The sequence below is a fragment of the Anser cygnoides genome, chromosome 3 (genome assembly GCF_040182565.1).
Source record: "Anser cygnoides isolate HZ-2024a breed goose chromosome 3, Taihu_goose_T2T_genome, whole genome shotgun sequence".
In the NCBI taxonomy this organism is placed as follows: domain Eukaryota; kingdom Metazoa; phylum Chordata; class Aves; order Anseriformes; family Anatidae; genus Anser; species Anser cygnoides.
Genome location: NC_089875.1, coordinates 23,207,756 through 23,220,078, shown reverse-complemented (window position 1 = coordinate 23,220,078; position 12,323 = coordinate 23,207,756). Strand labels below are relative to the sequence as shown.

Sequence of the window (12,323 nt, the reverse complement as noted above, 5' to 3'; positions counted from 1 at the left end):
TTCCCACTGCAGAATACAGAGCAGTTATCCATACCCTCTGGCACACTGGTGGGGCAGACCAAAGGCACAGGTCTGCCCACACAGGGAAGCTCAAGAAAGCTACAACTAGAAGCCACCACTGTCCTCTGCAGTCAGCTTTCTACACCTCGGCTTTCCTGAACGTTTGTTTCCACACAGCCTGGACTCCAGCCCTGTCTTCCTAGGAGAGGGCTGAGGCCACAGGCAGAACAATGCAGGGAAGTTTACACTGCAGCTTCCCCTCTCTGCTCAGGCCACGGCTGAGAAGCTCCTCGCTTGTGTGCACGCTTATGTGCCTAGGTAATCACAGCACAAGGATCACATACTTTTATTTACAGTCCAGTTAGAAAAGAGCACTAAAAAAATACTTCTTTTCCATCCTTCTTTTCCAAATCCATTCCATTTGCTACATTTAAAAGAAATACAGTCCAGTGTGCTAAGACATGCAGTTCCCTTCCATTCAGAAAAGGCAAAGAAATCAACTGAGCAGCATTTGTTTCCAGAACATCTCAATTCCTTGATTACAAAAACACTATCAAAACTAGAAAGATCTATAATACAGAGAAAGCGCTAGCGGGGAAATCATTTACTGCTACCATGAAAGGCTGATGGGGGAGGGCAATAAAAAAGATTAAAAAAAACAATTCACAGAATTTTGAAGGCCCATAAAAACACTTGTTCCTGTGTCATCAACAGGAGATTTATATCCCTCGGGGCGTGACATGGAAGCTGCTCCATCCTGCGCTGACATTCTCTGGCTACAGCTTCCACATGTGGAAACGGAGCCAGCAGGTTACTTGGCCCCACTCTTATACAAAACACGCTGCCCTAAACGGCACCTGTAGTTTTTTCAGATGCAGCTAGTGATTTTTTTTTCCCCTCCCAATGAACACCACAGAGCTGGGTGTTCGTAAAGCCTCAGTTTCTAGAGTCAGGTACATTAGACATAAACCACGTCTAAAAAAACAGTATGTGTATTTCACAGCAGCAGAGGAAAGTTTTAACATATTAATCACAGTGAACCTTTAATGCCCCAAAATCAGAAGACAAACACACCTTGTTTCCTTTCTGGATTTTTACAGCCGTGCTAAGACTTAAGGGCTCATGATTTCCAGTGTTTGAGATGAACAACAGTGATGCAGCAAAGCTCACCGTGTCTCAGATCACAGCCCATTTATATCCAAGTATATCTTTACGTACACTCAATTTTAACCATCTCAGAAAAAGACATAAGAAACCAAAGGCTACATCTTACTGATCCTTCATTACCTGTTTCCTCCACAGCTTTGACTATTCCTCCCCCTGCCAGACTCAACTCTCATGCACCTCCCAACCACCACCCTCATCCTCTACTTCCCTTCACTTCTCTGTCCCTCATCTACCTGCTTTCCCATCCATCCTTGGCTCCTTTTCACACGTAACTTTAGAAAACCAGTGCATGTCTGTCATGAAACTTCAGCTCAGTTAGTCCACAATTACCTCCGTGTCCTTGCATTTCTTTGACCCCATCTGATTTTAAAGGTTGAAAAGCGCTGGAGATTTTTGCAGGAAAGAGCACCAGGTCCAGGGAATTGGGCTGCGGGAGGGGGTCGGGGCTGTGCATGTCCAAGAGGTTTCTCAGATATGGTCTTGGATGATGATTCAATCCTAAAAAAGCCGAAATCGCCGCAGTCTTCTGGGAAAGGCTCGTGCTCACCCTGTGCTCTAGCGGACCAGCGATGCCACCTGCACGGCCACCCCGAAGGGAGCAGAGTAGGCTGCTGCCAGTCCTTGCAAGCCGACCACCAAGTAGCGACATCCTTTCTGCAGGGCTTTGCCGACGTTCTGCAGGGAGAGGTGCGGGAACAGGGGGAAAAGAAGGACAGGTAATGGAAAACAGCTTGCCATGAAATGGTTGCAACAGCCTCCTTCGCACACAGTGTCCCCAACCCCGAAAATGGACTTCTCCCACAGCTGATGGGGGCTTAAGCATGGCGCAATGTTTTATAATCTATTTTTACATATAAATACACACCCACAGAGCATAGTTAAACTGAGCGGATGCAGCTCCACAGGAAGTGAGGCTTTTATGTGGATTTCTATTCAGGAATAAAAACAGTTTAAGTTCATACCTAGTACGTGTGTCTCACAAACACATGCCGTAAGTAAATTTGTGTGCTTTAAGTTACAAACAATGTGTCAAAACAAGATTGTTTTGGTCAAAACAAGAACATTTTTACCCACCTTCACCTCTGTGTTCAAAAAGTCATGCGTGTGCTGCCTGAGAGAAAACTTGCTACGGATGATTAAAACGAAAAACCTGATTAAATTTCACTTTCAACAGTTTAGATCATGGGGCTGGTCATGACTGGGGAATTAATACAAGGTGAGTCAGTTTGGGGAGAAATCCAAACTAGCTGGTAGTCAGTTCCACCTTACGGTTGCCTGGGACTAGATCAAAATTGCCTCTTGTAACATGAAAAACACTGCAGCTGGGGATATGTTTTCACATTTAATGAAATCAGTGAAATCCACTCTATTATATCCCCAGGATTTGTTAAAGCTAGTACAACGGTACTGACACAGGAAAGCCTCCTGCAATGCCAAATGCCATCGTATTTGCACCTCTGGAAACTTACTGGAAGGGAGTCAAGACAGCAAAATGGAGGGGACCGGAGGAGGAGACGTGGGGCCGTTCCCGTCGCCACCCGCCGCTGCCCTGCTGTGTCGCACCGCAGACTTCTTTCCTCCTTCCCGCACCGCACACAACTTACTTACCCCAACCTCACCCGCGCTTACACGACTTGTTCCTTACTGGCGAAGGCAAGCCCTGCAAACCCTCCCCGCGAGGCTGGAGCCTGGGCAGTGCAGAGGCAGCACGCAACAACATCCCAGGGCGGCCGTGTGCCCTGAGCGCTTTCACCAGCTCCTTCACACCGCAGCACGGCCGCACGCCCACAAAACGCCTCTGCGGGAATCGGGCGCGTGCCGCGAGCCCTCCCGAGCTGAGGCTGCTTCTTAAAGCGTGCTTCCTGCGACTTGGAAGCCAAACCCGAAACAGCAAATCCATCACGAGAGGCTGAAGTAAGCGGCTCCCATTCATCCCCGCTGCATGAAGCAGGAATACTTGCAGGGCAGCTCATGACTATGCTGTCATCTGTAAAGTCTTAGGAGATTCAGAGCTAAGTAACTTTGCCAAGCTGACTGGAGTGCTTTGGATGTCACGCTTCCCAAGCATATCTTTAACAAAATCATGGGGGTTTTTTTGTTTGTTTTTTTTTTTTAAGAATGCCGCAGAAAGCCTGTTGCTGGACGGACGTCTGTGCTCCCCCTCAGGTGGGAAATGATCCCAGACACCAGGACAGGACCCTCCTGCTGACACTGAAACGACTTTTTGCTACAGCTGCACAAGAGGTAGCAGTATTTAAGTAACACGAACAAGGGAAAACAACCAAATTAATAATCAAAACAACCAAGCTCTTCTAAACGGCCCTTTCCTAACCAAAGCCTGCGGAGCGGAGGCTGCGGGGCCGGCGGCCGTCCTTCCACGCAGGAAGGCAACAACAACAACCCCGGCCAAACGGCGGCGGGGGCACGGGAAAGCCTCGCAGCTTTTTGACTTGGCTTCGCCCCCCCCCCCCCGGCCCCCGTCTCCCTCACCTTGCCGTACTTCCTCAGCCGCTTGCCGTAGGGCCGCTTCCCCCCGGGGGCCGGCGGCCGCAGCGGCTGGTAGGCGTCGGGCAGGAGGGCGAAGCGCACCGTCCTGCCGCCCGCCCCGGCCTGCTCCGCGTCCCGCTCCGGGTCCCGCTCCGCCCGCGGGGTCCCCGCGCCGACCCCCGGCTCCTCGTCCTCCTCCGGGCCGCTCAGGATGCGGACCCGGTCGTCGCCGGGCCCCCGCCGGGAGAAGCGGCCCCGCGCCCCCACCGTCATGGTGCCGCCGCCGCCGCGCAGGTGTGGCCCGAGGCGGCCGCTGCCCCTCCCGGGGCGGGACCCGGCCCAGGACCCAGCCCCGGCCCCGGCGCCGTGTCAGTGCCGCCACAGCCCATTGCGGGGTCACCCGGCCCCCCGCCGGGCCTGCAGCGAGGCGCTGGACGTGTGCGTGTGTAGAGACAGCCCCCGCTCCGCCGTGAAGTAAAGCACAGCAGCACCGCAGCTTCCCTCCCAAGCGCCAACCTCAACAGCGTTCACATGGCAGAGAGCCCGAAACTTAGCTACTGCACGCTTTTTGATACGGCGCTGTAGCTTTTGACGTGCTTCTAACCATCCTTACGTGGCTTGAAGGATGAGGTAAGGTTTGATGCTGAAGTACCAGCGCTGAGAAATAAAATATCAAAAACCTATAAGCAACTGTTGAACGGGATCTTTCATCTTGTTAACCTCAAGCTACCTTGAAAATTTTCCAGGGAAAACAAAAACAAAACAAAAAAAAAAAGCATTGAATATATTTCTGGGGATTTTAAAAGTGTTTGCATATAGTTATTATTATTTATAGACTCGTTACTGTGCAAAGATAGCAAAAGATCACCTGCTTTCTCAAGAGGGGAAGGCCCTTCCACACATTTGCACCCAACAGGTTTGTTTCACTATCCTGAACTCAGGTATCAAAAACTCAGAGAATGATCATCTCTCAATTAGGATCTGCTGTCTCAGTTTGCTTGGCAGCAGAGGAACCCCAACAACGTGTTCTCCAAGATTAGGAGCCCCAAGGTACCTCTTAAGTGTAAGACACTGGGTATCTGAAGTCTCCCATCCAAGAGCTCCTAGGATTTCAGTCATTGTAACTAGGTGGCATTACTGATGCCACTTAGTTCTCAAGCATTATTTTTTGTCCACAGAAGCAGGAGTGAAAACGGATAGTCCTTTCATAGACCTGCGTACATTTTAATGTTTTCAACTGGGCTGCATGAAAAAGGACATAACTCAGTTTGGAAGTATCTGCATGCCTTATGTAAAGAAAGCCAGCAAAAAAGCAACCCCAAAACAGAACAGCAGAACCACACTGTAGTCTAACTGCTCAAATCCCCATACTCCCCCCAAAGCCAAACCCGCCCCACAAAACACAATTACAATCAAAGCCGTCTGAGGAGCTGAGACATCCCTATCCCCTCTGTGGTGGAGCGGTTCTTTCCCCAGCTCAGCTGTGGCCCAAGATTAACTGATGTCACATCAGTGGGCAACAGCCAGAACAGGTGAGGACAAACAGGGGCTCCCCGATCTCACTTTGCAGCCAGGGGCCTGGAAAGTACCAGAACTGTACGTTCTGGAAGGTAGGGGAATGGTGCAGTTGGAGGAAAACACCAAAATTGCCTTATCTGAACCATAGCCAAGATGGAAAAGTACTGACTAACAATCGTCTTGCAGTCCTATAAATAGTGGTGCTAAGCAAAGAGCCCCTTGAGCTCCCCAGGGATCACAGTAGGCTGTGACCCTCGGTCTCCCCCTGAGCTGGGATGCCTCTCAGGGTACATTTCGTGAGGATCAGGATCATCCGCTGACAAACACAGAGGAAGGAGAAGGGTGAGTAATTCACCAGAACGGGGGGGAAGCCAAAAGTGTGTGACCAAATTTTGACACCCCCCCCCATTACCCTGCAGTAAGTCTCAGGTGAACCTTGCCATTCTCCCCTGTTTAACTAAGTTACTCTTTCAATTGTATCTTATGTTGAATCATTGTGTTAAATTGACTAATGACTAAGTGTAATCTAATCTTGTGATTTACCATAAAATATTAATAAATCTTAAATTGCCGGTAAATGAAAGTTGTGTACGGTATCTACTTGTGACACCCTCCTAGATCTGCAGAACAAGGTGGCATTTAACCTTCAGATTTCTCAAGTTAAAGCTATGCTGATAAAATGCCACACTGACCCTCTCTCCCAGGAAAGTCAAGCTGCATTTCAGATCCCAGTGGTCTTAGCCCGCCTCCCACACCCAAAGGGTAACTCGTGTAGCTGCTGCGTAACAAAGCAGCTGTTGAGGGGCTCAAAAAACCAAGCACTGAGGATACGATATGCAGTGCCTTACTGATTTCCATACTTAAGTACACGCTGCTTGCCAATAAAATCTGATAATTCTCTTCCTTGGACCTTTGCATCTTATACCTGCCAGTAACAGGACAAGCTGAATGACACATCTGGGTGCAGCACAGCTACAACTTCTGCACTCAGATTGATTGTGCCCTTGCTGAGGCATTGCGTGGCAAAATGCTGTAGAGAACATAACTTGGCTCACGACCAAACTAGTAACTTCCAACAAGGCACAAAAATAAGATGGTATTTAACGGGATTTGGGAATCAGCACAATTTCATGCTGCTGGCAGTTACTGGCAATAATACTATTTGCAAAACTGTCCCTTTCCCATACAGAAATATTAAATTGGCAGTGGGATGCTGTAAGCGTTTCATGGGAGAACAGAACTAAGGTTTGTAATCCCTGTCCTCTTGAAGTGCTACCTGTATTTTAAGGAACATCAATCCATCTCCTGTTATGTGAAGCGGTGAACACCAGTAACAACCTGGGGCCAAGTCAGCCTGGTGAAAACAGAGCCTGTAAAGCAGGAAGCTGTCGTAAGCACTTAATCTACCGTCTCAGAGTATGACCTACATTTTTTTCACTGAACCTTCGGAAAAGGCAAAGGGTTTTGTTTCATTACTAAATTCAGACACGATCTTTGATTCATTTCATGGTTATACCCTAGTGGTGTACTTTCAAGGATAAATGGACATTTGCGGGTCAACTGAGTAGATACATAAACCCTTCCTGAGACCGACTTCTGATGAATTTCTGGAAAGGCTCCCAGACATCCCTTTCTAAGCAGTACTAAGCCACTGACATTTTCAGGAGACTGCAGAAGCACAGAACTGAGGCAACGCTAATCCTGAATTACCATGGAGGGTAGGAAGTCTGAGCTCGGGAGGAAGCCCTGAGGCTCGGGCTCACCTCCTCCACCACGTCGGGCCCTAATACCATGGAGGGTAGGAAGTCTTCACACTAAAACGCTCACAGACATAAAGCACACCTGCAATCAGAGACCTCTAGACTATGCTGGCTAACTGCAGTAAATATTGCACTTTTATAAAGGGCCAACAACAAGTATTTTAGTATGAGAACTGTTCAAGTAAGTTTTAATAGAGTGCACCAGTGAATCAAGATGACTTGCATCGGATTTTGTTTCAATGAACATCAGATAAAAAAAAAAAGGGGCTACAGGTCTTTCTTTCCAAACATCACCCTTTTTCTAAGGCAACAATACACGTCCATTTCAGAACATAACTGTTACAGAGGAAAGCTACATCACAGTACAGTATGTAAAGTCCATCTCGGTCAAGAAGCCATTACTGAATGGCACACTTACTACACTTACAGCCTTCTAACTTAGGGTTACAGAGTTTACCACAGTTTTTTTTTAATTTTTATTTTTTAAAGTGACAATTTCTTAATGAACTTTCTATTCTTCACAAGAGTGTGCAGATGGGGCCCATATGTTGATATTACAGTAATTACGACATTAAATAACATTGCACAACCAACCTCTATGGTTAATTCAGTACAAAATAACAAGTATTAAAATGTACCAGTACTAGTGGTTTTACATAGTTTATAATCATCAATTATGAAGGAAAAAAATGTGTTTTTTTTTTTTTTCTTTTCTGTAGGCAAATGCCTAATTACAAAGCTGCACATTACAGGCATAATGATGTGGAATAAATACAAGAAATCTGGTAAAATATTAAACACAAACAGGTTACATGGGAACAAACTGTACAACCACAAAAGCATAAATCAACGATTTATCATTATAAACAATGTATGTTTAGCTGTAAAATATTATGTGGAATTGCATGTACTCTTTGGGGGCACATATTCCAAAAGCCAAGCTAATTCCTGAGGTGGTATTATTAACTGTATACAATTGGTCAACATTTCAGATTATCTTGTGCTATTAAACAGTCCCAATATTAATATACTTCCATAAAATGGAATTTATAGTATTCTGAAGGCAGCAAACAAGTGATATTTTACACCATGATATTCAAATGAAATAATTACGGTTCTCCATTTTGGTGCTACATTTGTTAATGGGCCATGGGAGTAAGCACTATAATTTGCAGACAGAACATCACTTACGCCTGGTTTCTGTTCCCCCATAGCTCTGAGCTGGCCCAAGGCAAACCAAAGTTTTTAAACTGTAAGTGCCAACACTGTAAACGTTTGTATTTTTCAACTAAACACTGTCCAATAACAAGGATAAGAGCCAAAGATAAGCAGGAACAGTCTTGTGTAGAACAAAAGCCGATTTATTCATCGACTTTGGTTCAAATCACGAACAATCTTTAAATAATTAAAAATGGTCATGCTACAGTTGTGAAAACTATTTTTGTGCATTTGACTCAGGACACAAGTTTGTTTTTTTGTTTTCTTTTTTGTTGTTTTCTTTTTTAAAAAACAAACGCATGATAAAGGTAAGACTTATAAAACCACCAAAAATGTAAATGATAGAGAAGAACTTTTCCAACTCAAAGCATCAAACATACATTTCTGTGCAGAAATCTAGACAACTATACAAGATCTGAATTTAAGCAGTCATCTTTTTATTATACAACTCTATGAACATAAAATGAACAGAATGCTCTATATACTTACCTGTACATGTGAACATAACTTCTTCAGCTACAGTTTTTTAATATAGGTCATACTGGATTTAACTTTACAATTCTGAATAACTATGTATAACCTTATTGCAATAAGGGCAATTTCTACATGGGGAGTTTCACAGGCCAATCACATTAGGCGTAACCAGTACATTCAAAGTGTAGATCATGTATGAATCTTCCCTGATCCCAGAAAATTTAGTTTCTCTTTACAGCTTAAGCTCGTTTGCTATCTTGGATGCAATGTTCTTAAATGCAATAGAAGTCCCAGATATTCTCTTGAAACGAACTCCATTGAGTGACAATCGTGGCAGTTTGCAGACCTCCATCTCCCACTGAACAAGGCTATCTTGTCGTGCATCACCATGAACGCAGAAGAGCAAAAACCTCTCTTTTTGTTCATAATCACAGTTATTAGCATCTAACACTTTCCGAATCTCTCTCATCATATCGTTCGGGTCCATAGAACTAGTGGTCTTCATACTCCACGTGAACCGCAAGGAACGTGGCTTCGAATCTTTGCTATCCTCCTTCTCCCTGTCTTTTGGCTCTCCAGAAACACTCCTGGAAGAAGTGACATACAGAACAGTCAAACTTGAAAGCAGTGCAACCAAGAGAAAGAAGAGAAATATAGTTCTTGAACAGGGGTTTCTAAACTGCAACTGACACACCACTACACTAGTCACATGCAAGCTAATCCAAAGCATTAAATGGGTACTATCGGAAGAGTTGTGCACCATCTCCTGCACTCAAGTGCAATTTGGTACAGCACTGGGAGCTGCTGCCAGCACTGGTTCAGCTACCAGTGGGGGCACGCGAGCAAATGGCACACACGAATTTGGAAACCCCTGCTCTAAAGCATTCTGATGACAACATATGTAATGATAACTGCAGACAAACGTTACTCCATACTGCTCCAAAGAAAGTGGAATCTATGTAAAGCATGACTGAAGTTCTGCTGATTTCATGATCTGCAGCATGCCATACACCAACAAAACTGAAGTTGAGGGACACAATCCTGAGGCATAAATCATACTGTAAAAGCAGCAGAGGAAATAACCCCACCCTGCGATTCACAAGTCTTCACTTAATTCCCCTTCACCCCTTTTCACTCTTCCCCCTTTTCTCATTTGTCTATTTTTGACCTCTCTCTGGTTCAGAGACCTTATCATGATATGCTTTATTTCAGCTGATGAAGCAGCATTTTGTGCTTCACCACAAGCACACCTTGCTTGTCAACCACTGAAATACCCATCCAACAGCTTTTTTTTCCCCCCCACAGAAGAAACAGTGGCATGGAGACACAAAGTTTTTTAGCTGATAAAATTACTTGGATAAAATTCCAAGTAATTAACTCCCAGCAAGTGTTCTTGCAATAACACTTCCTTACCATTGTAAAAAGCATTTTGAGAAACAGCACTAACTATTTTAGAGTTTCAAGTAATTCCACAGCCAACTATTTCTGTTCTTGTCCCAGGTATTTCAGATGCCTGACGCCTCCCCATCCATCACTGGGGAAAGTGAGGGGGGAAAGGTGCTGCTCTCATTTTGTCTATAAGCTGTTGCTATTCAGAGAGGAGCCAAAATAAACATTTTAAGTTTAACTTTCATCGCGAACCCCCGAGAACCACATCAACACTATGGGATAGAGCATGATAGGGATAGGATCTCAAACAACTTTTAGCCCAAAACAGACAATGTAGGATGACAAAAAGTAGAGGAAGCTAGAGAATGAAAGCAAGAGCTGAAAGCAACTTCACACTTAATTTCATTTCAACATTTGATTCATCTTTCCCCTTTCCATGTCAAGACTATACAGCTAGTAGACTTTAATGTAAAACATGCTGTGCATCGAATAACGTATCCCACTAATAATCTGCTTTTATTTTTTTAAATAAAGGTTTACTGGCTCTGTTTTGAAAATTAAGTCAACAACTTTGCGTACTTGACCAGTTTAGAATGCAAACTGCAATGCCTGTTCTTCAGATAGCATAAAAAGTTACGCACTATGCTAAGCACACCAAAAATGCAGAATAAAATGCTGAAAGATGGCAAAGGAGCAGATATATTGGAAAATGAGCATATGAAGGAATCACCTACAGATTTATGTTAGGCAGTTGCCATACAAATTCAATATTTAGCAGTCACCACTTTTTTGTATGAATGTCACTTATTTTCTCAGTGCAAAGTGGCATTCATTTCTCAGGCACTGTAGGATGTTTACTTCTGGCAATCAGCAGCTTTAGTAATAAACAAAGTATGTAACTACAGTAAAAATTTAATATATACATATATGCAAACACACACATAAATTATACTATGTTTTCTACTGAAACCAAAAGTAAACACCATGAAATATTTATAAGCCAAAGCATGATTTTAAGTGTCTAAATAATTAGTTTACTCCTACAGGGGGCATTATTATTCAAAGGAATATACTTAAGTTTAATATTAAAGTACTTTGCAAAAAAAGCAAGAATGATGGGTAAAAAGGACCTCACCAAAACCCCCTCCCACCCCAATCCATAACATTTTTAAAATTACTTGAGTACTATTCTATTTTACATCCTGATTTAAAATCTTTAAGAAATCACTTAAAGCTTGATGCAAAAGATCTAGGAGCGAAGTATTAATAGTGGCTCCTCACCTTGAGGTGTCAGTTCTGCCACTGGCTTCGCCTTCACTTGGATCCCTCAAAACAAAGTTAAGGTTGAGATTCAATGATAAAGGTGAAAAATAAAAAGTTAAGAATAACCTACATCTAGTACAATGTTAAATAGCTACTGAACAAAAAAAAAATCAGCATAATAATGTCAAGCCTAATACTGTTTAATAGTACTTTTTCACAGCTGTAATTTTAATTTTCCTTTACAATACCTTCACCTCTTTCAGCTCTGACATGTAATAGTTAAGATTTTAATTTTCTTTTTTTTTTAAAAAAAAAACTCGTGGTAAAATTAACATGTTGTTCTCAACCTACTGCAGACAGAGCAATTGCCACACGTAAGTCCAGCAAGCACGGAACAGCAGTCAGCCAGGGTGGTCCAGGGGGGCTCCGCTCTGTACCCTTCTGAGCCAGGCTTTTCAGTCCTGAAAGCACTTAGGTGCATGCCCACGCTTAAATAGACTCACATCATTAAAGATAAGGCATGCCTAAGAGTTTGCAAGACCAAATGTTTGGGGCCCAGTTCAGAAAGGTTACTTCAACATCTGCTCAGCTTTAAGCACATCAGCTGTTATACTGACTTCAGTAGGATTACTGGTGAGCTGTAAGTTAAACATATCTTTTCCATCTTGTTGAATTACAGGTTGTACTTTATAAAGGAACTACTTTGTATTATGCCTTTTTAGTCTGGAGCAGCTTGAAAAACATTCACAGGCTGTACAAACAACCTAGGTACGCTCCTAATGCTGCAGTGTAAACATTTTGAGAACACAATTATAATTAGCTAATTAATTTAATACCTTCAAAACAGATACCTTAGGAACTAACATCAGAGAAGTATCATTTGTTATAAAACACTAATACAAAGTATTTCAATACCCTATACATTAAACATTATGCATTTATTTTACATACTTACCAGAAAACACATTTACATTTGTCAAAAGATAAAGTAAAAAAAAAAAAAACTTTCATGACACCTTCTAATCAAAATATGCTTTAAATCATTTT

The 12,323-nt window shown here is 43.5% G+C and overlaps 2 protein-coding genes across 9 annotated transcripts in view; both read right to left on the bottom strand.

Annotated features, from left to right (window-relative positions):
* Window positions 1–324: 324 nt before the first annotated feature.
* On the bottom strand, window positions 325–4,264 carry C3H1orf115 (chromosome 3 C1orf115 homolog). The gene is made up of 2 exons (XM_048057501.2): window positions 3,658–4,264; window positions 325–1,842 (listed from the first exon to the last, which is right to left on the bottom strand). Exons 1-2 carry the CDS (start codon window positions 3,925–3,927, stop codon window positions 1,723–1,725), a joined length of 390 nt encoding a protein of 129 aa, XP_047913458.1. The 5' UTR covers window positions 3,928–4,264; the 3' UTR covers window positions 325–1,722.
* Window positions 4,265–7,091: 2,827 nt separating this feature from the next.
* Window positions 7,092–12,323, bottom strand: part of MARK1 (microtubule affinity regulating kinase 1) — a 58,553-nt gene continuing 53,321 nt past the window's right edge. For 6 of the 8 annotated variants that reach the window (XM_066993663.1, XM_066993664.1, XM_066993665.1 and 3 more), the window contains 2 exons: window positions 11,295–11,339; window positions 7,092–9,211 (listed from right to left, as the gene is read on the bottom strand). In XM_066993663.1, the coding sequence (XP_066849764.1) occupies window positions 8,857–9,211; window positions 11,295–11,339 (400 nt within the window). In that variant the 3' untranslated portion in view covers window positions 7,092–8,856. The remainder of the gene's footprint in view (window positions 9,212–11,294; window positions 11,340–12,323) is intronic. The other 2 variants (XM_066993667.1, XM_066993668.1) reach the window with 1 other exon arrangement.

Bases quoted from the DNA above. Each gene is read 5' to 3' on its own strand.
- C3H1orf115 (XM_048057501.2), bottom strand. From the start codon at position 3,927: ATGACGGTGGGGGCGCGGGGCCGCTTCTCCCGGCGGGGGCCCGGCGAC. The intron at 1,843-3,657 runs GTGAGGGAGACG...CTCTCCCTGCAG, and splicing joins GGCTGAGGAAGTACGGCAAG to AACGTCGGCAAAGCCCTGCA.